At 48.1% G+C, this 26,265-nt stretch overlaps 1 protein-coding gene across 3 annotated transcripts in view; it reads right to left on the bottom strand.

Annotated features, from left to right (window-relative positions):
* Positions 1-21,314, bottom strand: part of Cdc42bpb (CDC42 binding protein kinase beta) — an 83,788-nt gene extending 62,474 nt beyond the window's left edge. For 2 of the 3 annotated variants that reach the window (XR_004770192.1, XM_027416634.2), the window contains exon 1: positions 20,882-21,056. Coding sequence is in view for 2 of the 3 variants with exons in the window: in XM_027416634.2 (XP_027272435.1) it covers positions 20,882-21,056 (175 nt within the window). In the remaining variant the exon portion in view is untranslated. Of the gene's footprint in view, positions 1-20,881 lie in introns of all 3 variants that reach the window. The other variant, XM_027416633.2, reaches the window with a different exon arrangement.
* Between the last annotated feature and the right edge of the window lie 4,951 nt (positions 21,315-26,265).

The following is a 26,265-nucleotide window of genomic DNA, read 5'->3' as shown; positions in this document are numbered from 1 at the left end:
TCTGGAACTTGCTCTACAGACCAGGCTGGACTTGAACTCACAGAGATGTACTTGCTTCTGTTTCCCAAGTGCTGGGATTAAAGATGTGAGCCACCAACGCCTGGCTCAAGCAGAATCTTTAATGTAAGAGCTTTAATACTGTTTTGTTGAACCTTGTTTTACAAAGACAGACATGGAGCAAAACTGAAGCTGAGCAGGGAGAGGCAACAGCAACACACACGTGGAGAGCAACCTGCCACTGAAATGACACACAGACTCTGAGCAGACGTGAGTCAGAGTCCACAGGGCGGCAGCACCCAAGCCTGACAGGTAGACAACTAAGGGCTGTGGCCACATCACACCTACAGGAAATAGCAGAGCTTCTTGACCTCAGGTCAAGGCTAAATCAAAGATCTGAATTCCCCGGGGGTCACCTTCTTCCAGGGGACAAGCTAGGACAGTACAAGCAGAGGTGAAAGCTTAGATGGTGTCACATCCCTGTCACAAGGGCATTTCCAGTTATCATCTGAATTTCCCCACAGTCATCTTCCTGCTTTGGGGTTCAAGAGCTAAGATACAAGGGGAAAGTTTTGTTTCTATTGCTCTGTGATGGAAAAGCACTCCACACTTTAATTCAGTAAGAGACTCTTGAATCCAGCATGCCTTCTGTCTGGTTTTGTTGTTGCTGTTGTTTTGTTTTTCGAGACAGGGTTTCTCTGTGGCTTTGCAGGCTATCCTGGAACTAGCTCTTGTAGACCAGACTGGCCTCGAACTTAAAGATATCCACCTGCCTCTGCCTTCCGAATGCTGGGACTAAAGGTGTGCGCCACCAACACCCGGCCATCTGTCTGTTTCTTTTACTTCAGTATTGAGAAAGAAAAGAAGAGGCCAACAGTAGAGGGTGGACCATAAAACCATCTCTCCCTCCAGAGTGAAGCAGCTGCGGCTTCTTGTCCTTTCTCCAGGCCTTTCCCCAAGCTCTAGACGCCCACGAGCTTCACCTCTATCACTCTTCAAATGCAACAATTCCAAAGAACTTCATTCAACATCTGAAATTATCCACCCCGAGGGTGAGATCACAAGGCCCAGCCCTGTAACCTGAGAGAACCTCAAATCTTCTGTGGCGTCCACCCAGAGCCCTTGCTGTCTGCAGGCATTAGCTAACTGGCAAATCACCCTTTGCTCAAACAGGGTATTCTAATAAGGACACAAAGACAAAGGATCCTGGTTTTGTTCAATTTAATCATCCCCCTTAACGTCTAATCTGAGAAATAAGGCGTCCAGTCCAGATTTAACTCTGGCCACATTTATTGAGGACAGTCCTCGGGGGACTTTATAGGCTATGCCCTTCCAAGTTAGCAACAAAGATGATGTACAGCACACACAGGTTTTGAAAGCCAGACTCTGGGATTATCTGTTAGTCGAAGATCCCACAGCATGCAAAACAGAGTCATTCTGGATCTTGTACCATGGGATGGCATCTCTTGATAGCTGAGCAAGACAGAATAGCAGGAGCATTGCAGACACAGCTCTCTAATTCCAATCTTATTTGTAAACTAAATATCTGAAATTGTGGTGACTGACCCATCCTCCTACTCCTGGATTCTATGCAGTTACTTTACAGACAAAAAACATCATTACTGACTGGTTCCTTAGGTCAAACGGACAGGATCTAGCACACGGAATGAACCTCAGACGATGCCTGTCTCCAGGGCAGCAACATGGGAAATGAGCCTAACTCCTGTGCTGCTGCAGGGTGAGAAATAAAAAACCAACTCCTCCCTCCTCCCCAGCACTGGGCTGAGCCACTCTGAGTATACACAGTGATGCTCCCCACACCAGCATGGGCTGGGGCCACCATGACAGGAAGGACGTGACACTGAGGAAGGAGCTGTCTGCACTTCTTCCTCCCAGAATGCCTCTGGTCATGAATTTTCAGCTGAAAAACAAACGGGAGATTCAACTTTGTCTGCTTGGGATCTCTGACAGAATACAACTGAAGTCTTCCGGCTCCAATCCCCGAGTCCAAGAGACTCCCTAACATACCTCCCAGTGACGGCAGTCACTGGTTAGGACAAAGTGCACTTGCTAAACTGGCACTCAGAGCAGAGCCTGCACCAGGAAGGAAGTAGGGAGATTAACCAGGAAGGCGAGTCTGCAAGGCGTCAACAAATTAGAAGTGAGACCTGCACCGCTAAACTTCGTAATACGAAAAATCTTCGACTTAGGGGCATGCAAGTCCATTCAGAAGCTGTCAACCGGTCCTCATGTGGCCAACCTTCTTCTGGTACCCAAGGGGCTGACCCAGCCAAGATCCTAGCCCTCGTCCACAGGGACATTTCTTCAAGCGCCACTAAGCACTACCAGCCTGCAAAGACTCATTCAGACCCGGTCTTTCCATCTAAAATTAGACACCCAAGTCTGGACTCACCTAATATTCTAGAAACTGATGCCTCGTTGAATCCCAATTATTAGGTAAGGAGTAATCCACTGCACAGCTGACAGCAGCTATTGTTTTCTCAACATTTCAGTGTCAGGGACCATTGTTGTCTTGCAAACCTGCAGGATACTATCTAAGCAAACTGAGGAAATGTGAGGTCCAAGTTCATGGTAACACTTGGTATTTTTATCTGTTATCATTTGTTTTCATCTCCCACATCATGTCTTATATTTCCTGTCACACTAAAAAGCTTCTATTTTAAAAGCCAGGGGGAAATTATCTCCTGATATCTTTCTGCTTAAAATTTTTTACATTTATTTTTCAATTTTTAAAAATTTACTAATTTCTCTTTTATATTCAATCCCAATTCCCCCTCCCTCCTCTCCTCCTGTCCCCCTCATACCCCCACCTTCCCTCTGCTCCTTGGAGAGGGTAAGGACTCCCTAGGAAGTCTACTAAGTCTGCCTGTCCCATCATCTCATTGAGGCAGGACCAAGGCACCACCCCACCCCACCCCATGTCTAGACTGAGCAAGGTATCTCCCCATATACAATGGGCTCCACTAAGTCAGTTTGTTCATTAGAGTTAGATCTTGGACCCATGGCCAGTGGCCTCATATACTGTCACACCACTGTCACCTATATTAAGGGAGTCTAATTCTTTGTTATTTTTAACATAATCATTTAGTAAATGGCACATTATCAAAATAAAAATACCCTGTGCTGTGACAATGGCTTTCACAGTAGGATGAGCCCCGTTATGAGCACTGCACATCAGAGGGGTTGTGCCTCTTAGTTTAAGGGGGAAGTATGACTGAAGGAGATTATCTCACTCTCCCTCTAAGCACATCTGGTTGCCACCATTGAAAAACTGGGCAGGAAGCTCTTTGGCTAACACAGGTGCAGCCCCAAAACTGAATTCTAGACTAGGTAACTCCAAGGGAAATGGTGGATGTATCTATCAATGTTCACAGTGCCTGTATCTGTGACCATCAAAACCTAAAAACACCAGATGTTCCATAACAGGTGAAAGGGCTATCTGTTCTGTTCATATAATAAATGCTGTCACTACACTTTTAAACAGAGCAGGTTACTGATAAGACAGCCTTTAGTGTCTGGGAACACCGTGTGACGCTAAAGTTGGGCACAGTAGGTCATGTAGCTCCCAGTGTTGGAGTGGCTGAGGCAGAAATCATGGGTTCAATGCCAAGCTGAACAACAACCTGTCTCAAAAAGAAAAAAAAAATAAATAAAAGAGAAAGTGAGGGGCAGGGGTGCTCACTAGCAAGACGGCCCAGTAAGGTAAAGCACTTGCCACCAAGTGTGATGACCCGAAATGGAGGACTGACAAAGTAGGAGACAGCCCAGGTCCCAACTTGTGCTGACTTCCACATGCCTGCCCACACAAGTACACACAAATAAATCATAAATGGGGTATAGTAAGAAATTACCAATATGGAGTCAGGTAGAAATATAAGGGTATTTAATAGGGAAAAGCCTTACTTACAGAGCGAACCAGCCAGCCGGTGGTAGTCTGTACAGCAAGAAGCAGAGAGAAAACGAAACCGAAAACGCAGTCCCCCTACTCACTCTGACCACGCCCTCACAAGCCCTCAGGTACTCTTGTAGCCAGCCCCTAAGAAGGCGTGGCTACAGCTTCCCCTACAATTCCCCTTTTAGTCTAAAAGAGGATTAAAACTTAAGAAGATAACTATCTATTTTAACTAAACCCTAAAGTCATAAACAATAGGAAGCTATTCCTAACTAGGTATATACACTATCCTAAGTGACAACAATGGGGAAAGGGGGCGTAGCATTTTCCAAGTTACTTCCTGCTGAAATGGGACGATGATAGTCATGTGGGGTCCTGTAGAAAGAAAATGTTAGTATCCAGTCCATGTTAGATGGGATTCACTTGATTGAAGATCTCTGACACCAGATATAGTAAGAAATTACCAATACGGAGTCAGGTAGAAATATAAGGGTATTTAATAGGGAAAAGCCTTACTTACAGAGTGAACCAGCCAGCCGGTGGTAGTCTGTACAGCAAGAAGCAAAGAGAAAACGAAACCGAAAACGCAGTCCCCCTACTCACTCTGACCACGCCCTCACAAGCCCTCAGGTACTCTTGTAGCCAGCCCCTAAGAAGGCGTGGCTACAGCTTCCCCTACAATGGGGAGAGAGAGACAGAGAGAGAGAGAGAGAGAGAGAGAGAGAGAGAGAGAGAACACTTGAGAGCTGGGAGACGGCTCAGTTCTTGCTGCCCAAGCCTGAGCACCTAAGTTTGGATGCCTAGAACCCATGTTTAAAAACAAAACAAATACCAACACCCCTATAATTCCAGAGCTGGGGAAACTGAGACAGGAGGATGCTTCCCTGATAAGGGATTTGTTTCTATCTAGAATATGGAAAGACTTCCATGGTTGACTGTACCGCATTTTAAAACAGTGTGAAGGTCCAGAATAACCTCTCCAAAGCAACGCAGAAGTAGTCAACACACACATGAAAAGGAGTGCCGGGGAACTGCAGTGTGCTGTACCTGCGCCTCTGTGCACACACTGCTCCCGGCTCTTGGCCACAGCCCTGCCATCTGGACTCATCTGCAAACAAGTGTCTGGAGGATCTGCAGCAGAAGAGCTATAGACAAGGAAACACCCCTGAGGTAGCTGGGCATAGCGAGGCTTACAGAGATGGGCAGGTACCAACTTGTGTTCCTAAACTCAGATAAAACTTTGCCCAAAGCTCAAGACCACATTTAAAAGCCAAGGCCTGCTGGGCATAGTGGCTGAGGTGAGGTGAGGAGGAGTTCATATATGATATCCTTTTTCAAAACCAACAGAGTCCTCACTCCCTTCAGCAATGAAGGGTGTCCAGCCAGCAGTCAAGTCCTGAGCAGTAGTGTATAGCATGCCGTGAGCCATGTGTTATACTGACAGCTGTGCAAGGTGCCTCTGATGCTGGCAGAGGGAGGGGTGCTAGAAAATACCACACATTTCTGTTCTCTCTGCTCTCAGAGCAGGTCTGAGGTCCTGCCAGTGACCCCTGGCAAAGGCAGCACACACCACCTTTTGACTAGTCTACAGCCTCCTACCCAGGGAGTGCTCTGGCTGGAGACAGGAAGGAACAAGGCTTCCACACACACCCCCCACCCCAGCATTCGTTTATGTGGTTCCATGAAATAGAAGGTTCCAAGGAAGCTGCCCTGTAGCTCTTGGGTAGACATCAGGCCAGCACAAGAGAGGGAGGGTGGAGCATACCCTCCCAGACAGCTCCCTTTCACTCTAAATTTCCCATCACATGGAGGGAGGGCCCCAACTAACCAGATGAGGTATCTGGGAAGGTCAAATCAGCCCTCACGGTGTAAAGGAAGACAGACAGGGAAGACAGTAGCTACCAAAAACAGGTCCTGGCGGCACAACACTAACTGTTGAACAAGCACTCATGCACACATTCTCCAAGCAAAAACACAGACCCCCATGACTGCCAGCCCTGTAGCTCATGGGACAGCATCTCCAATGAAAGCACATCAGGACAACCAGCTCCATGCCCAGCTGAGCTGCTATGAATTCCGTTTGTTTATTGCTGGCGTTCCTTCTGGGCCATAAAAGTTTTACAAGCTGGTAAAAGTTGCACAAATCCTTCGAGCTAACATGATGGATGGTCTCAGGACTCAGCACAAACCATCTACACTTCCCAAACTTGGTCAATGCAGCCCGGCCACACACTGGACTTGATTTCAAGGTCTGTGCAGATTCTCCTACTGCTCAACATGCAGACTTCCTTTCAAACACAGTACTATAGAATACCTCATGAAATGAGAAACAACCATTAAAATTCTCCACACCAGTTTTTTAAAAATTAAGTTTATTTTATTGAGAATCCTTCTCTAAGAGTGTAAATACAAAACTTGACATAAATTTTCAGGCCACCAACAAGAGCTACTACGGTAAAAATGAATAATGGTGAGCTGTGGAAATCAGTGAGCACCAATCCATAGCAATGTGCGTTCCATCTTCTATTACAGCCAACTGCCGTCACAATGCTGGTGGAGAGAGACTGACCAACGGTGGGTTACACAGTGGAAGGACAGCACCAAGAGGACAGCTAGTGACCTACACTACAAATAAGTTTTCCGCATAATCTATAGCAAAATGGACAGCCACAGACTATCAACCTTTGAAGTTCCAGTGACAACAAAGAGCCGTGTCTAGAGGAAACTGAACATCAGAGAAGACAACACTGAAATTCTAATCATCGCCCTCAGAGAGGCATTTACAGCATTCTACCACCCACTCGGCAAGCACAGGACCAAGCGGGCTCTCTAGTTCCCTGTTCACTCTAGGTTAGCCGAGGGCAGAAGACATCTTCAATCCTTAAAGGGAAAACCCAAGTGTTAGTTATACATACACATATATGTGCAATGTATGCATACACTGTGGATAGACATACACACGCACACATATAAAAATATCAATAATGGAATCCAAGAAAAAGCAGTGAGCACAAGAGAGCGGCATCAGCTGAGTGGGGCTCAGTGGAGCGACAGGGTCAGAGGGAGGTGTGTCCACATCAGACGGGGCGTCTATCTGCCCGCACCCTCACTGGACGCAGTCACAGACAAGGGCTTTAGAATGGAAAACACTTGTCACCGTAGCTGCCAGAGAGGTGTTTCACTGGCTTTCCATTCTTTAAACCAACGTGAAGACTTCATAGTGACGGATATAGCGACGGTGGAGTACTCACCCGACAGCCCAGCCTGTGGACCACTGTAGTCACACAACATAAACGTCATCAACTAAGTCCTCTAACGCAAATAAATTACTGAGAAAGTGGATGATGGTTCTAAGAGAAAATTATTAATCAAAATCAGCTTTTTAACCCCACCATTCCAGAGGCAGAGGCAAGCCTGGTCTACTACTGAGTTCCAGGATGGCCAGGACTATATAGTGAGATCCTGTCTCAAATAAAAAAATTAATATAAAAACAAAAAGGAGGAGGAGCCGGACGTTGGTGGCAGGACACCACTATAATCCCAGCACTGGGGAGGCAGAGGCAGGAGGAGCTCTGTGAGTTCCAGGCCAGCCTGGTCTACAGAGTGAGTTCCAGGAGTCCCAAGACTGAGTCCCAACACTGATTCACAGAGAAATCCTGTCTTGAAAAAAAAAAAAAAAAAAAAAGGAGGAGAAGAGGATGAGGATGAGAACACCCCCCCCTCCCCGCAACACACAAATCAGAAATGGAGAGACTGCTCTGCCCCTGGACAAACTTGTCCTCTGACCCCCAGAGTTATGAAGGAAGGAAAGCATGTGAGTCACCATGGTTGCTGGAATTGAACTCAGGACCTTTGGAAGGGCAGGCAGTGCTCTTAACCTCCGAGCCCCACCTCACCAGCCTACTATGGCATAACACACACACACACACACACACACACACACACACACACACACACACACACACCAGGGGCTGGAGAGATGCTCTGGTGGTTGAGAGCACTGGCTGCTCTTCTAGAGGCTCACAACTGTTTGTAACACCAGTTGCAGGGATCTGATGCACTTCTCTGGCTTCTGCAGACACCAGGTACATACCAACAAAACACGCACACATAAAATAAAAGTTTTTAGATAATAGTGCAATAAATTTTAAATCCTATTCTTCAAAGCATAAACGTAACAGGCTCACTACATGATCAAAATATAAAATGGGACTTTAGAGTTTGATTCTGGGAGTGAGTAAAAGTAGTCACAAGCAAAAACAAAATACTCAGGCTGGAGAGATGGCTCAGAGGTTAAGAGCACTGGCTGTTCTTCCAGAGGTCCTGAGTTCAATTCCCAGCAACCACATGGTGGCTCACAACCATCCGTTATGAGATCTGTGCCCTCTGCTGGCCTGCAAGTATACACACAGGCAGAACACTGTACGAATAATGGCTCAGTGGCAAGGAACCCATGACTAGGCCTGAGGACCTGTGTTAGAGTCGCCGTGACACACATGGTGAGAGGAGAAAAGGACCTTCAGCAAGCTGCCCTCTGACCTCCACATGCACACTGAAGCGTATGAGTGGCCACACACACACAATAAATAAGTAAAGGTAGTCCCTGCAGCAGTAACTGTAGTCCCAGACTTGGAAGACTGAGATAGAATGTCACTTCCATCTTCAAGTTCAAGACCAGTCTGAATAAAGCAAGTCCCCATTCTCCTCCTCACCACAAAAATAAAAACCCTTTGAAACAGTCCTTGCCTAATGCAGTTTCTATGTCCTATGCTCCAACACTACGATGCTTGATAGGAGGCAGTCCTAAATCAAACTGGCGACTGGACCATCTGTGAAACACTAGGGAAAAGGCTAGGTGGTGGGGATGGTAGCAGCAGCACAGCCTTTGATCCCACACTCAGGAGGCAGAGGCAGGAGGATCGCTGTGAGTTCCAGGCCAGCCTGGTCTACAGAGTGAGTTCCAGGACAGCCAGGGATACAAAGAGAAACCCTGTCTCGAAAAACCAAAATGAGAAAAAAGAAAAAGAATCCCTGTCTCAAAAACAAAACAACCAGGTGAAATGGACAGTTCCTTAAACGGTACGATCAAAACTGACCAAAGAAGAAACAGAAATGTGAATATAAATACAAAGATTGAGTGAGCAAAAAATCACCACAAGAGGCCAGGCCCAATCACATCCTAGGTGCATCCCACAAGTGTTTAAAGCCTCAATACCAGGGCTCTAGTGAACAAAGCTGCGCACTTGCCTCATGGAAGGGGAGAACGTGCTCCCACAGGCTGCCACGTGTCTGCCATTGCACATGCGCGCGCGTGCACGCGCGCGCACACACACACACACACACACACACACACACACACACACACACACACGCACGCACAAATAATGTGAACTACATTAAAAAAAGAATACCAATTCTTCCAACTCATCAAAAAGGAAATAATACTTCCTAAGTTGTTGTTTGGGTACAACACTGCCCCTTAAAAACCAAAGATGAAATGTGGAAACTAGACCTGTTATTTCTTATGAATGCAGATGTAAAAATCCTCAACAGAACACAGCACCAACAACATGCCACCCACACAGAACATGAAGAACACACCAGCGAGATGCATCCCACAAGGATAAGATTGGCTTTACTTACAATGTGGTGTGTAACTGATGTGGGTATTAGAAAAGGAAAACTGAGAATGACTGCAATAGATGAAGAGAATGTACAAGGCAAAAACACAACAGCCGACACCACACACACACACACTGCAGACACCTGCACCTGATGAAGGACGTCCATGAAACCCCAGCCGACAGCAACTTGCTGGTGAGGGCTGGTGCTGCCCGCCATCGGGACTGACAAGGGCAGGAGCTACTCTTGCTCTTTCTACTTCACAGTAGAAAGGAAAGAGGGAAGGAAAGGAAAGGGAAAGGAAAGAAATGGAGAGAAGAAGGCAAGGAAGGAAGAGGAGAGAGACGCAAGAACAAGTGCAAAACCTTGTGACCTTTGGTTTGGCAATGACTTCTTAGCTGTGAAACCAAAAGCAACTAAAGAAAAAATAAACTGGACCTCATCAAAATTAACCTTTGTGCTTCAAAAGATACCATGGAGAAAGCAAACTGAAGCCCCCGAAACTGGGAGCAAATCTCGTGTTTGATATGTGTATCTTATAAATGACTCAAAACTCAACAAAGAAAACTGATTCAATTTTAAATACACAAAGAATCTGAACATAAAAAAAAAGATGGACAAATAGCCAACAGAAGGGGAAACAATGTTCAACACCATGAGCCACTAATGAGAAGCACATCAAATCAAAGTGAGGACCTGCCCATGCCAGTAAGCAGAACAGAGTCAGACACCGGGCAGGCAGGAGGACGGAGACCAGGGCAGGCCTGTGCCGCTGGCAGCGGCTGTGGAGAACCATCTGGTCCTTTCTCAGAACACCAAAAACAGAGCTGCCATCCCACGGCCCAAGAGAAATGAAAACACATGTCCACACAACAACTGTATACCAGTATTACAATATTACTCCTAACAGCCAATAGAAACCCAACTGTCCATCAGCTGACGAACCATGGGATAGTGGTCAGGGATGAGAAGGAAGGAGGACGGGAGATACCACAGCATGGGAGGAGCCCTGAAAACACACTGGGGGAAAAGCCAGGCAAGACAGTCTTGGTTAGCTCACCCTGTACCGAGGCAGCTGAGGCAGGAGGTTCACCCTGAGTTTAATATCAGCCTAAGACACAGAGTAAGCCCCAGTGGGGGTGGGGGGCAACCACAGTATAGTAGAAGCAAATGTATAAGGAAGTAGCTCGATGACCGCTTAGAGCTAAGGTGGCAGGAGACCAGCTGGGGACAATCAGCTCAAGCAGTTTCCCTGTGAGGCAGTGAAACACTCTGCAGGTACACAGACAGTTACAACCAAGAAATCACTCAGCTGTACACCTGGGGCTGTCTGGGTTTCCTGATGTGTGTGCGTGCGTGCGTGCGTGCGTGCGTGCGTGCAGTGTGTGCTCAAGTACATGAACCCCATGTGTGAGCAAGTGGTGACCAGCGGTCAGGTGCCACGCCTCACTTGCTCCCTCCCCACCTTATTTTCTGAGGCAGGGGTCTCTCATAACCAATTTGGCTTAACTAGCTAGCCGTCAAGTGTTCCCACACCCACCTCCCAATCCTTCAATTTCCATCTCCCAGCTCTGAGATTAAAGATGTGCACCACCCTACCCGGCTTCTGAGGGAGAGAGGGTGGGGACAGACACCAACTCAGGTCCCAAGTGCTTCATCCAGTCAACACCTCCCCAAACTGAATTATAAAATGTAAACAGATTCAAAAACAAAACAAAACAAACTGCTATTAAGGATCCAGGCATTACACCAGGCACAAGCCTGGAATCCCTGTACTAAGGAAGCCAAGGCAGGATCACACTGACTTGATCACCCTTACACACACACACACACACACACACGCACGCACGCACGCACGCACGCACGCACGCACGCACGCACGCACGCACGCATATGTTCATGTGTATACACACACAAAGATGAAGGAAAGGAAGAAACCTTTTCCACTAAAATGAACAATCAGTTGTATATAACTCAATTTAAAATCCCTCGTATTTATTTGTTTTTATTTATTTATCATGTATATAACATTTTGCTTCCATGTCTATCTGCACACCAGAAGAGGGCACCAGATCTCATAACGGATGGTTGAGAACCACCATGCTGGGAATTGAACTCAGGACCTCTGGAAGAGCAGTCAGTGCTCTTAACCTCTGAGCCATCTCTCCAGCCCCTCGCTCGTATTTATAATAGACTTTCAGTTTTTGTTTGTTTTGAGGTTTGTTTTGTTTTTTGGGGGGGTTTGTTTGTTTTTTGTTTTTGTTTTTGTTTTTGTTTTTTTTTGAGACAGGGTTTCTCTATGGCTTTGGAGGCTGTCCTGGAACTAGCTCTTGTAGACCAGGCTGGTCTCGAACTCACAGAGATCCACCTGCCTCCCAAGTGCTGGGATTAAAGGCGTGCGCCACCACCACCCAGCAATTTAAAATTTCTTAAACAAAATGGCAGAGCTCATTTATTTCAGCTCATTTCTTGTACTGGCAAGGGTGACACGCAATAGAGCCACAGCCTGGAAACAGTCATGGCTGTATGTAAGGGAGGTCTATTTACCTTTGATTTCACGTTTGTTCTTTTTTTTTTTTTTAAGAAAGTTTCTAGTGGGGAAAATTTTCTTGTTGCCCTATTGTTTATTTCCAAGTGATTTCTTCCTACACACCAGAAGCCCAGGCAGTAGACAAACCTCAGCTCCACATCGTCTCAAGACAGCTTATACATAAAGCTGCTGGCTGGGCCACAGAAGGCACCCTTGAGCCCCCTGCTTGTTTTCCTGGCCACCCCAGGAAGCAAGAACTCTCAGGTACCCTGTTCAGACTTTGAGCGCAGCCTGGTGACCCACCATCCTTGCTCCCTCTTTAGCCCCCATGTCTGTTCAGACTTTGAGCGCAGCCTGGTGACTCACCATCCTTCCTCCCTCTTTAGCCCCCATGTCTGTAGGGAGCAAGCCTGACTCCCTTACTTCCATTTCCTCCTTTTACCCAACCTGGGTCCCTTTCAAGAAGATGAATTAGCATTAAAAACTGAAGCAGAAATGATTCTAAATCAAAGAAAGATTAAGCAAAAGAACTCCACGGCCACGTGTGCAGGGCCACAAAACAGCACCCCTTTACCTACAGTGGGCGCTCACAGGTACTATGACAGAGCTGAGTAGCTTGAAACTCAAGCTAAAGGGCAGATAATTCACACCCATCACATAAAAAATTCCCTGTCTTAGTAAAGACACCCAAATTAACCCTACTCTCTGTGGGTTGGCTTAGCTAATGTTCACCTGTTGGTAAGAATGCAACACTGCGGCGTATTGGAAAGCCTACCTCCAGGGCAGTGAGGAGAGGAATGCAGAGGAGTGGAGGGACCACTGGAGCAGCAAGCAGGTGGTGCTCAAAGGGAGTCGGGAGGAAGTGAGCCAGGGACCAGGACTGCCACAAAAGCGACCGCAGACAGCCAAGGTTTCTTCATAGTAAGCCCCACCCTGCTGCCTGAGATCTGGAAGGGCTGGCCACTGCCTGACAGGGGGACTGCAATTAAGGGAGGCCCAAATCCTGACACTTTATTTTTAATGTATTTTGTCTGCATACCACGCGTGTGGTGGTACCTTCAGAGGACAGAAGAGGGCATCAGATCCTCTGGAACTGCAAGCACAGGTCGTTATGGACCACCTTGGATGCTAGGAACTGAACCCAGGTCCTTAGGAAGAGCAGCCAGAGCTCTTAACTGCTGAGCCATCTCTTCAGCCCCGGTCACTTCTAAGAACAAGGTGTCCTACTAGCCCTGAACATCCCAGCTGTACGTGACAGTGACCTCAGTGACCGCAGCTGTGGCTTTATATTTCTCAGTTTTCCTCTCCTCGGCTGGCAGTGTAGTGTGATCCTAACTTACAAGCAGAAACAGGAAACAGAAGAATCTGAGGCAGAGGTGGCAAAGGGGCTGGTTTATGTCTCAATTCCACAGCTCTACTTGGCTTTACATAAATGGATCACACTAATAAAGGTAATTTTGTTTTGTTTTATTTTGTTTTTTGTTTTATGTTTTTTTGAGACAGGGTTTCTCTGTGTAGCTTTGGAGCCTATCCTGGCACTCGCTCTGGAGACCAGGCTGGCCTCGAACTCACAGAGACCCGCCTGCCTCTGCCTCCCAGTGCTGGGATTAAAGTCGTGCGCCACCAACGCCTGGCTAAAGGTAAATTTAAGTGTAAAGAAAATCACTCCAGGGCTGGAGAGATGGCTCAGAGGTTAAGAGCACTGACTGCTCTTCCAGAGATCCTGAGTTCAATTCCCAGCAACCACATGGTGGCTCACAACCACCTTGAATGAGATCTGGTGTGTGCAGATATACATGGAAGCAGAATGTTGTATACATAATAAATAAATAAAACCGTTAAAAAAAAAAGAAAGAAAATCACTCCAGAGTAGTTTAACAGAAATGTTAACCTTAACTTCTAAAACTAGGATTACATGGATCTTTCAAGTCCATTTTAAAAACTCTAGCACTGGACTGGGTTTCAGACAATTTAAAGGGCAACACAGGATGATGGGGGGGGGGTGGAAGAGCAATGAAAAAGGAATCTTAATAGAGCCACTATGGGGTTAGGGAGAAACCCGGTGCTGGGGTAATTCTCAAGAATCCACAGGAGGACCCAGCTAAGACTCCCGGCAATAGTGGAGAGGATGCCAGAACTGGCCTACGCTGTAATCAGATTGGTGAATACCAACTATCACCATAGAGCCTTCATCCAGTAACTGATGGAAGCAGATGCCGAGATCCACAACCAAGAACCAGGCTGAGCTCTGGGAATCCAGGAGAAGAGAGTGGGGAGGGAACACATGAGCAAGGGAGGTCAGGATCATGATGGAGAAATCTACAGAGACAGCTGAACCAAGATCACGGAAACTCATGAAGTCTAGATTGACAGCTGTGGAGACTCCAGGGAACTGAACCAGGCCCTCCGAATGTGGGAGACAGTTGTGAAGCTTGGACTAGCTGAGGAGCCCCTGGCAGTAGGACCACGAAATAAACATGGTACATGAGCTAGCTTGTTGGAGCCCATTCCCTAGGGTGGGATGCCATGCTCAGTCTTAATGCATGGGAGAGGGGCTTGGCCCTGCCCCAACCTATTGTGCCAGACTTTGTTGATTCCCCATGGGAGCCCTCACCCGTGAGGAAGAGTGGACTCGGGGTGGGCTGGGGGGTGGGGTGAGGAAGGGTGGGAGGGAGAACTGTGGCTGGAATATAAAATGAAATTTAAAAGAATAAATAAATTATAAAAAGGAAACATGAAGCATTGCAGGAGTGTCTACAAGAAAAAGTGCTGAGATGAAAAGCAGAGAGTGGAACTGGTCTGGCAGAGGCTCTTAGCACTGGGAAAGCACCTACTTTCATCTAGGATTGAGAGCTTTAGCTAGGCCAGTGCTAAAGGGAACCCAAAGAAAAAGCCAAAAAACCAACCAGCAACCAGGAGGCCCAAGGATGACTGTGGTCCTGAGGGAGTCACACAGGGCTAGACACTGCCTCAGAATTACAGGAAATGTTTACAACTGGTCTACTCAATAAAATAATTCGGAACTTCTGAATTTTTAACACATCCCTCAGGATGGCAAAAAGCAATCCAAAAGTTCCCTATAATCTTTTTGGGACAATGTTCATCTAAAAACAACTGTCAATTACCCACCAACCAATGAAATGAACCAAAACCTAATTGTCAACACAGACTGTTTAAAATCAAACTCAAGGGTAACCTATACCTCATAGGTTGTTTGTACATACAAGAGGTTTTTCTGATAGTTGTTGGCTGTCCTGGATCAAGCTCTGTAAACCAGGCTGGCCTCAAACTAAGAGATCCACCTGTCTCTACCTACCGAACGCTGAGATTAAAGTCGTGTGCCACCACTACGCAGCTTTTTCTAGTAGATTTTAAATCCAAACAAATTGTGGAAAAATTACTACCAGGGGGGCTATAGTCTCTCCCCAAAAAAGGACGAATTGTCATAAATGTATCATACTGCCCAAACCCTGAGGAGCACAGTCCTCCCCATCTTCATCACTAAGGACAGGAATGGGATCTGACACACACCTCAAGAGCCCGTGGTTACACAGCACCCTAGGAACCCAGCATAAAACCTCAGTAAGAGCTGGGCATGATGACCCATGCCTGTGATCTAGCATGGACAGAGAGAGGCAAGACTTAGTCCAAAGTCATCCTTGGCTACACAGAACTCCAGGCCAACTGAGTTACATAAAACCCGGTCGCAAAATAAATAAACAAGTAAAGTTAGAAGTGAGTAAGGGCCAGCGAGACGGTTCAGAGGGTAGGTAAAGGTACTTGCCACCAAGCCTGATGATCTTACATTTAATCCCCAGGGCCCTTCTGTGGGGAGAGACACAGAGTTCATAGGTCATCCTTTGACTTCCGCACAAGCACTGTGGCCCAGGTACACTCATCCAGTCACACACAAAATAACATCTTTAGAAATAAATACATAATAAAACATCAAAGTGGGGAAGTCCCACTGTGTCTCTTGTCACACATTCAGGGAATACTACGAGGTTGTGCTGTTCTAGCGTTTACAAGTTCTTTTTATTTTTTTCTTTTCTGACCCAGGGTCTCCCAAAGCCTTGGCTCATCTTGAACTCACAATGCAACATAAGCCGGGATTTCTATCATATATGCTAGGCAAATACTTACCAACTAAGCCAAAGCCCTATCCAGTTTCTTCTTCTTCTTATTATTATTATTTTTCAAGACAGGCTTTCTCTGTGGCTTTGGAGGCTGTACTGGCACTCGCTCTGTAGACCAGGGTGGTCTCAAACTCAAGAGATCCATCTGCCTCTGCCTCCCGAGTGCTGGGATTAAAGTGTGCGCCACTAACGCACGGATTACTTTCTCCTCTTTAACAAGAAACACACTGGACCTTCTTAGCCATTTTACACTATTTGGAACGAGTAGCATTGCCAACTCACCAGCTGATCATACATCTCTGCTGTCCAGATAGGCACCTTGAGCACCTGGTTCCCAACAAGAGGCTGACAAGAAGCAGGAGAAGGAGAGGACCTGCCTGCCAGCTCTGCAGTAGGCTCAGTTACCTAACTTACACTTGAGGACTGTGTTGAAGGGCAACTCCCCAGTGTATAAACGTCTCACAACAGTGGCCCACACAGTGGTACCCCGACTGAGAACAATTCTTCAACTCTGATTCTGTGTGTCTGAAGAGTTCACACAGACACTGCTGTTTGCTCACGTCACAGTCCAACTGTCTGTGAAGTGTGAGGAGGAACAAAGTAGGACCGGACCTGTTAATGTTTAATTGTTTCCACTATCCTGCCTCATGCCTTGAACTCTGTGTCAATATGCACTTCAAAGAGCTATTTATAAAATCGAAATTATGCTAGCCTGTTTTTTTGATCATGCAATTCCAGCATTTTCTTCCAATTTGTATCTCATTAAAGAATTTCTTAATCTCTTATTTTAAAAAGTATTTTTGCTGGGTGAAACAAAAAGACAGAAAACAACACAATTCTAGCCAGGCAGTGGTGGCGCACGCCTTTAATCCCAGCACTTGGGAGGCAGAAGCAGGAGCATCTCTGAGTTCAAGGCCAGAGTGACAGACAGGGCTACACAGAGAAACCCTTCTTCAGAAAAAAATAAAAATAAAAATCCATGTTCCACTGTTGTGAGATATTTACACACAGAATAAAAAAAGGTAAAAAGCCATGAGGCAAAATGTAGATTAATATACATGGGTTAATTTAAGTTGTAAGAGATAGAGAGTGGAACAAGCCTAAGCTAAGGCTGAGCTTTCATAATCAATAAAAAGTCTCCAAGTTGCTATTTGGTAGCTGGCTGACAGGACAGAGGAAGACTAGTCACACCCACAAACATCTTATTCAGAGAAATCTTAAGTTATCAGATGTTCTGAGGTGCTGTCACCATCAGGTCTCATTTACTAAACACGGTGGCCCTTGCCTGGTCACACTGGGCTGGGCATCCCCACATCGCTCAACAAAAGAGAGCAGAGAATATGTGAGCACACTGGCGATGAGAGAACCACTGAGTGGGGCCGGCGAGGGGGCTCAACGCAATCGCTTGCATCAAGCCTGGCCAACACATGACCTACGGGCACGTGCTCTGTGCACACAACATTTCTAAAGAAGGTTTTTTGGGGTTTGTCTGTTTTTAATTCTAAAGGGGCTTGAGAGATGACTCGAAGGTTAAGAGCACTGGCTGCTCTTCAGAGGGTTAAGGGTTAACTCCCAGTGCCCACAGGACAGCTCCCAACTGTCTGTAAACGCAGGCCCAGTTCTGGCGCCCCCTTCTGGCCTCTGAGGGCACGGCATGGATGCGGCGATACACATGCACAGGAGCCAGACACCCACCCATTTTTAACATACATTAATAAGAAGGGGGATTAATTAAAGACACGAGCAGCTGATTTCTGGGTGTGGTGGCGCACGTCTTTAATCCTAGCACTCAAGAGGCAGAGGCAGAGGCAGAGGCAGTAGGCAGATCTCTGAGTTCGAGGCCAGCCTGGTCTACACAGAGAAACCCTGTCTTGTAAAACCAAAAGAAAAAAAAAAAAAAAGAAGGAAAGGAAAAACTACAAGGACTTAACTAACCAGAAGGGTAAAAAGATTAGCTCTATTTATTAGGAGGTAGCACACAGCAAGAGAAGATGCCCGACGGGGAAGTGGGGAGCCACACACCTGCCTCCTGGTCTCCAAGCACACAGAGGCCTGTACCGTGAGGCAGCGGAATTCCAAACCAGAGCTCCTTCAGACACCACCCTGGACTCGCGTGAAAACAGACTTTTATGTAACGGGAAAGACGGTACAGTTGGGGCGCTTGTATTAGTTCCTATTGGCCAGCGGAAACTTTCAGGTTTTCATATGCTGTGCTTCAATGCCTCTAATTTACATTTTTTTAGAAATACACATACAAAACACTGTATTTCCAACTTTTAATTACAGTCCGGAGTTTCACAGAGGAAACCAATCAAATGATAAAAACAATCAGAGGAAAAAAGTAAAGTTGAGCCCCCACAGTGAAAGCTGCAGTGATACATCCAACCCAAACACGGTGGCCACGGAGAGCCAGGAATAATCTTTAAATTTTAAAAGCTTTTTATTACTTCTATTTCCCAAATTTCCTCAAAGGTTTCCCTTAAGTTTCTTAAGGGCTGAGTCAGCTGTTTGCTGAGTCTCAAGAATCCTATCTATTGTCAGCAGATACTCTTGTGTGGTGGGGAAGAGACTGGCTTGGCTCTCTGCACTTTCAATGTGTCAGAGACCTCGAAACAGGCAGAACAAAGAGCCCCAAATCTCAACAAGCCGGATGCTTCCTGAACCGAAGCCCCTCCACTGTGAACAGTCTTATGGGAAGGCCATTCTTCGCCTTGTCACCAACACACCAAATGACTGCACATGTGCTTTTACTGGTGACACACCACCTCAAAGTCACAACAGCACACACAGGAATATACATAAAGGCGCATGGCACTCTAAACCATGTTACTACTTCATTAAAATTCTACCTCATATTTAATGCACCAATCTGTTCTATCATTTGGTTTTTGTTGTTGTTTATGGGACAGTCTCTCAGGTAGCCCGTGCAGGCTTCAAACTCACCATGTAGCTGAAGCTGACCTTCAAGCCCTCATCTTCCTGTCTCTGCTTCCCAAATGCTGGGATTACCAGTGTGCCATCACACCCAAGGCTTGCTCCTAATTAGAGCTTACACCAATGCAGGAACTGAGCTAAGAGGGTAATCCATTTGTAATCACAATTTCCAAAGGCCAAAACATAATTTTAAAACTATGCTTACATTATAGCACACACCTTCTGTTTAGATTTGGAAAGGTCAGATCTTACAAAACCTGCCCTCTTCACATGCCAAGGAAAGCTTCCTCCCGGGAAGTCCGAGGCACCCAGTGGTGAGCACCCAGCCTTCCAGCCCATCCCCATGAGGTACTGTGCGAGTCCCAGGCCAAAGGACACCTGGAACACACCTCATCAGTGAAATCAGCCTTCTTCCCTGTGCTGCTGCCTGCTCTCGTTACCCTATTCACATGCTATGCACCCAGCTGAACCTGACTGGAACCGCCTGGTTTCAAGAACCAGTGCTCAAAAAAGAACGGCAAGTACAATATTGACAAGTCTCAGATTGCAGCATGCACTAGAGTCCTGGTTTTCAAAGCAACTCTGAAGTCAGTTAATTACCCAACTGGAAATCATGTCACTGATAAAAGTTCCCCTGGAAAGCCAGTACGCTCGACTAAGGGCTCAACCCTCTGTGTAACCAAGAGCAGAGGCCCTTCACAACAAAGCCCCAGAGTGTCCTGAGGCAGGGTCCTTCCTGCAGCTGCTCTCACGCACAGGCAGCAACACCTCGCTGGACAGCATCCTGAGGGAAGCCCTCTAAAGACTATGGCAATTTGCGTTCTAAACAGAATTCTAGATCCCAGTCACCACTGTGAGAGGAGGAGGCCTCCATGTGGAACACATTTGTTTCCTCGTGTAAATATCAGCTTATCAGCCCCAAAGATTAGAAGCGACTGGTTCAAACCGCACAGTCCTAGCCCAATGACGAAAGCAACCCGAGGGTAAGATTTACGAGTTTGACCTGAACCTAACTAAGCCTCACTTCCTCCTACCGAGTCCTTGTGAGGGAACTGAGGGGTCTTGAGGGGAAATGACTGTAAGGGAGGTTTGAAGCAAGCGTCTCTAACCTGGCTTGGGAACTCCTATCAATAAATGACTGACTTAAGCAAGCATTTGCCCTAATGAAACACTGAAGGCTATCCATCGACCTGATTACTGCATCCGACCCCTAAATGAACCGAATACCAAGGTCAGATGAAGAAAAGTTTTTAAGGGACAGTTCCAGTTGCCTCCCACCATCACCACCACCACCACCACCAATAATATCACAAGAGTCTGACACGATTTTAATTCGGGGATGAGGGAGGGAGTATCTATTTGCTCTTGCACGGTGGGTTGGAAATCAAGCTTTTCGCATTAAAATGCGTTTGGAGGTGCTAAAGGCGAGGGGATGCTCAGGCCCTGGACATCACGGGGATGTGGACAGGCTGTCACCTGGGTGGAGCCCCCGGGGCTGGGCTGTGGGGCGATGCTCTCCCAGGCCACCGGGCGCGGGCGGGCGGGGGCTGCCCTCCCACCCGGCAGAGCTTCGGGCTGGAGGGGTAAGCGCAGGCCCGGCTCGGGACCCCCCAAAGGCTGGTCCCGGGCGGAGGCCGGGCGGATGTCCCAGGGAGCGCTGCAGGAAATGATCTCCAGACTCGGAGGGTGGGTCTAGGAAGCGGCCGGGGCGATGGCCGGGAGCGGGGGGGAGCGCAGGACGGTACTCACCCCAGTCGAGGAACTCGGCCACGTACTTGTCGCGGCGCAGCGCCGAGTGGCTGCACTCGGTGTAGAGGCACACCAGCACGTCCAGCAGCGTCTCCACGCTCAGGGCGCTCTCATTGCGCCACGGCCCGTCCAGGAGCAGCTGCTCCAGCTTCTTGAGCCGCACCTTGGCCGACATGGTGCCGCGCGGCCCCGCTCCCCACGCGCCGGCCTCTCGCCGCCCGTGCGCCCCCGGCGTCAGGGCCAGCACCCCCCGGCCCAGCGGCCGCGCGCCCCGGCGTCCAGGAGCCGCCAAGTCCCCGTCGTCGCGGCCGGGCCTAGGCCGACATCTTGGGCTCCGTCCCGGCGGCACCGAGTCTGGGGCGCCGGGCCCCGCGGGTCCATGGGCCGGTCTCCTCCCCTAGGCGCCGCCCGCACGCCGTCCCGCCCGCGCCCGCGCCTCGCGCGCCTCGCGCGCCGTCGCCGACGCGAGCGAGCCCGCGCAGCCAGCGCAGAGCCGAGAGCGTGTGCCCCGGATCCCAGCGGCGCTCCGGCACGCGAGTGCCCGACGACTCGTGGTCCGGACCGACCGACCCGCCGGCGGCTGCCTGGCGCCGCCCTGGGGGCCGCTCTGCTGGGTCTCGGTCGTCGCGTCCGAGCTCGACCGAGCCCTGTGCCCGTGCGCACGCGAGACGCGGGCGGGGCACCTGCCGGGAGGCCCCGGGGTCCGCTGGCCGCGCGCTCGCCCGCCGGGCACGCGCCCCGGGACCCGCAGAACCAGCGGCCCCGACGGTTGGGATTCCACCCCCACCCCACCCACCCACCCTGCCCCACCCTGAGTGGTCATTAGGGTGTCGGCCCGGTGCGGGGCAGACGCTTGTCTCCAGGCGACAGCGGGCGGCTGAAACGGTCCATGTAGAGCATCCCCGGCCTCCGCAGAGGAGGAGGCGCCCTTTGTGGACCCCAGGGTCAGGGCTTAGGGTTCAACGGGGCCAGTGGGGTCTGGAAGCCGGAATGAGTGGAGCCTGGGGCAAAATGATGGATGGAAAGACGACCGCGGAATGGCGACCCCAGCGCAGGAAGCGACCGGAGGAAGGGTCCCCGGAGCCTTAATGACTTGGTTGGGGTTACACAAGCATGCGTGCGTGCGTGTGTGTCTCTGTGTCTGTCTGAGTTTTTAAAACGCAGGCAAAATGTCCCGGCACAGTAAGTTGGGTAGAGCGAACCCTCTTGAGAGCAGTATTACTGCGAGGGGATCTGTACATATATATAGTATATTTCACTAGTTACCGCACGTGTGTGGTGCCCAATTTTTAAAATCGCCCTACCCAAAACTGAAATCTGAGCACTGTTTGTAGGACAAAGACCCAAAATAGTGTGGCCAGACAAATGAATTTCTTTCCCGACAGCACCCACGCTTCCTCTCTGTCCCATAAGTGTGTCCCCCATGAGAGAGTGTCTTCTCTGGCTGGCCCTTTCTGCCTTCCAGACCCTCCCACTGGAGCCCCTGGGTCCTCTCTTTGGTTGCTTGCCTCTGAAGCATTTAATCTCTCCAAGTTAGAACTTTGTACCTGTCTCTCCCCCCCCCGGCCCCCCCCCCGCCGCCTGTGTCAATCTGCGGTGCCTCTCGCAGCTACCTCTAGTGTGTCTGTTTATCCTAGATCTGTTCCCGCATTGCCTTACACCCCTGAAACAGATGGGACCCAGGTATACTCTAGGCTTCCTCTGAACTTGAAGCAATGTGTCATTATGGGGCTTGCTCCCTAGCTTGGGAACAAAAGCAAATTAATAAACAATTTCTGTTCCTCAGTTTCCTCTGATGTAAAAAGAATGAGTATCTCCTGTGCATTTCAGACAGGTTGGGAAAGGACTCTGTGAGAGATCCAGGGAGCACTTTGTCCACTGCCCTGTTGTTCACTGCTACCCTTACTCTGGTGGCTGCTGTTGGGCATTAGGGTTAATGTGTTAGAAAACAAGGTGTGTGACCAGCTGATGGCCGAAACAGTCTTGGGCACTGGCTCTTGGCGCCTAGATGGAGGAAACCTGCCTGTATCTTCTCTGGCATCCATGAGAACCCACTTACAGTAAACTGTGTGGACTTGCCAATGTATTTCTGAGCTTTTTAGGTCAACACACCAACCCTACCCCAAGCTAGCCCTTCCCAGCTCCTCAAAATGTACACAGAGTAGTAACTTCAAGCCACAAGCAAACACATGGTCCAGAAAGTGGAAAGCATTTCCCTTGATAATCTACGTAGGCAATCTGGAGAATTAACTCTCAAATCTTGAGAATTCCACATCAGCATAGATGATGTCTAAACAAATGGGGGTGGCTCTGTGCCAGTAAAACTTTATTTCCAGAAGCCAGTGGTTTGTGGGGGCTGCAGTTTGCTGACTCTTGCTTCACAACACCAGCTTTGACAGTGGGATTTCAGATCCAGACACAAACCTTGTTTGAGAAAGAGGGATCTGACTACAGGCAACAAAGTTTCCTTTTCTCTTTAAATCAGTATGAGAAAGCCATTTGTAGTTTGTGCCTGAAAGTATCCTTTCAGATCGCGAAGAACCACGGGAGATAATCCCAAAGAGAAAGGAACAAATAATCCAAACAATGAACTATGCAGGAAGAAAGCACAAAGAATCAATAGATGGGCATTTGCTTGATCTAACTAGTGTTTAAAAAATAAAAAATAAAAAGCCCCAAACTTCTGCTTCCAAGACAGATGGAATGGGCTATGGTGGTTCTTGCCTAAATCCTAGAACTCAGGAGAGCAGGGCAAGAAGATGACTGAGAGTCCTAGGCCAGCTTGGGCTACAGAATGAGGTCCTGTCTCAAAAGAGCTCCGGGGAAGGGGACATGTGGTTTAGTTGGCAGAGTGTTTGCTTAGCATGTGTCAAGTCCAGGGTTCTGTCCATGGCACTGTGTAACCAGACTTGGTGGCACAGGCCTGCAATCCCATTATCCCAACATTCTAGAGACGAAGACAATAAGATCAGAAGTTCAAGGCCCTCCTTGGCTACTTCAAGTTCAAAGACAGAATATGTGAGACCCTGTCCTAAAAAACCAAGGGGCTACATAGATCAGAATTATTCTTCTACGTAAGAAAAATACAGACAGGATGCATGAAATAAGGAATTCCGTGACAGTGGAAGACCCCTCTCCCTGAGATATACTTGGCCAGAGATGAATGTTCTGACCCAGCCAGCCAGAGCAGAGAACTGGGAGGAGCAGTTTGGGACGCCTGAGGCTTGACGATGGTTGGGGCCACGGAGACAGTCATGGCTCATGGCTCTCAAGATAGCACCGAGCTGCAAGAATACTCCAAAGGGCTTCAGGGCACCCTCAGGAATCCAGCGGCCTACTTACCAGAGCTCACACGGGAAGAAGACATCCCAAATGTTTTCTTCCCAGGGAAGAAGCTTCCAAAAGATTAGAGGACAAACAGACAAAAAAATAATGTTTCCCAGGAGCCAGACTAGAAAACTCCATAATTCACAGACACTGGATAGAATTTTCAGGAAGGTTGCTGTGTTCGGCAGCTTTCTGTCATTGTGGGGGAAAAAATGGCTGAGGAAAAAGATAGCTTAAGGGGAGAAGCATTTACTATGGCTCACAGTTTCTGAAACTCGATTCTGTGACCACTGGACTATTGTTTCTAGGCCCAAGGTGAAACAGAGTGTCATGGGAAGAAATGTGTAGCACCATGGCAACCAGGAAGCAGAGAAAAGGAGAGGGAGGAGCAGGTCCCCACTATCCACTCCATGAGCATGGCCACAGTGATTTGCTTCCACCAACTAGGCCCCATTTCCTAAGGTTTCTGTCACCTCTCACTAGTGGCACCAACTGGGGAGCAGGCATTCAACATAGGGATTTTGGGGGGAAACTTCAGACCCAAATGACAAACAGCAGTGGTGGCATCACTGCTGCTAGACCTCCTAGATAAAGCCCTGGCCTGAATATTTGGGGTTTGGGTTCGTGTAGAGCTCTGGTCTAGCAAGTGTGAGGCCCCAAGTTCAGTCCAAAGGAGGAGGCAAGAATGAGGGGGAAAGAGAGGTCACTAGACTGGCCATTCTTCCGTGTCAGCCAAACCATCAAAACATGACAAAGTAACATCAAACCCTTTACAAATAACTTAACTTCATCCCAAAACAAAGCCACAAGACATCTACTGGAGGCAAAAATACGCAGCATCCCAAACGGCAACTTCACAATGCCTGGCGTCCAGTCAAGGGCAACCAAGCTTTCAAAGGAGCCAGTGAGAAAGCACGGGCCACAGTGAGGAGACTCAGAGTCAAAGCCAGCCTTTACACCACAAGAGAATTATCAGAAGACTTCAAAACAGCTACTGGAACCATATTCCCTATGACCAAAAAGTTAGCAAAGTCATTTTAATTTCTAACTTAACATGCATGATTAAAAACTACAGCCCCCAAAGTAAAAATGTGCTTGCTGTATGTAACTAGCAACAGATTAGATATTACTTACAAGTCATGAAATTAAAAACTTAAAAATAGTTCTGCCAGGCGTTGGTGGCACACGCCTTTAACCCCAGGACTTGGAGGCAGGCGGATCTCTGTGAGTTCGAGGCCAGCCTGGTCTACAGAGTGAGTGACAGGATGGGCTCCAAAGCTACACAGAGAAACCCTGTCTCCAAAAATAATTTAAAAAAGAATTATTTTTGTTATTATCAGGTGAATCAGCTGATAAGGGGGCTTGCCACCCAGCCCAATAACCTCAGTTTGATCCCTGGGGCACACAGTATAAGGAGAGCAGTGACTCCCAAAAGTTGGTCCTCTGACCTCTACCCACACAAGTACAGGCACAGGAATGTGCGAGCGCACACACACACACACCCACACACACCCACACACACCCACCCACACACACACCCACACACACACACCCACACCCAGAGAGAGAGAGAGAGAGAGAGAGAGAGAGAGAGAGAGAGAGAGCAATAGAGCACTTGTGAACTCTGGAACAACAGCAGGTAATGAAACCATAGCTAGAAAATGGAAACAATCTCAATGTCCTTAACCAGTGAATAATGAGAACATGGTAATATAAACTATGGAATACGATTCAGCTGTAAAGAAAAATGAAATCATGAAGTTTGCAGACAAATGGAACTAGAAAAGGTCATAATGAGTGAGATACCCAGACCCAGAAAGACGAATGTCACGTTCTCTGTCATCCGAGGGTTCTAGCTCCCAATCTTCAGCTGTAGTAAGTAGAGCTCTCACCCCTCATCAAGGAAACTTCTCTTTGCAACAGACAGAGACCATTAAGGAAAACCACAAGCAATCAAAATGGAGAATTGCGGAGGCCAGTCCCAGCAGATGCATTCATGAAGCAACACCTAAACCCAGGGATCACTGCAGGAGAGAGGGCAGAAAGGCTGTAAGAGT

The sequence above is a fragment of the Cricetulus griseus genome, chromosome 5 (assembly GCF_003668045.3).
Source record: "Cricetulus griseus strain 17A/GY chromosome 5, alternate assembly CriGri-PICRH-1.0, whole genome shotgun sequence".
NCBI classification, from domain to species: Eukaryota; Metazoa; Chordata; class Mammalia; order Rodentia; family Cricetidae; genus Cricetulus; species Cricetulus griseus.
Note: the sequence above shows the minus strand (reverse complement) of the source record. Positions and strands in the feature narration are given on the sequence as shown.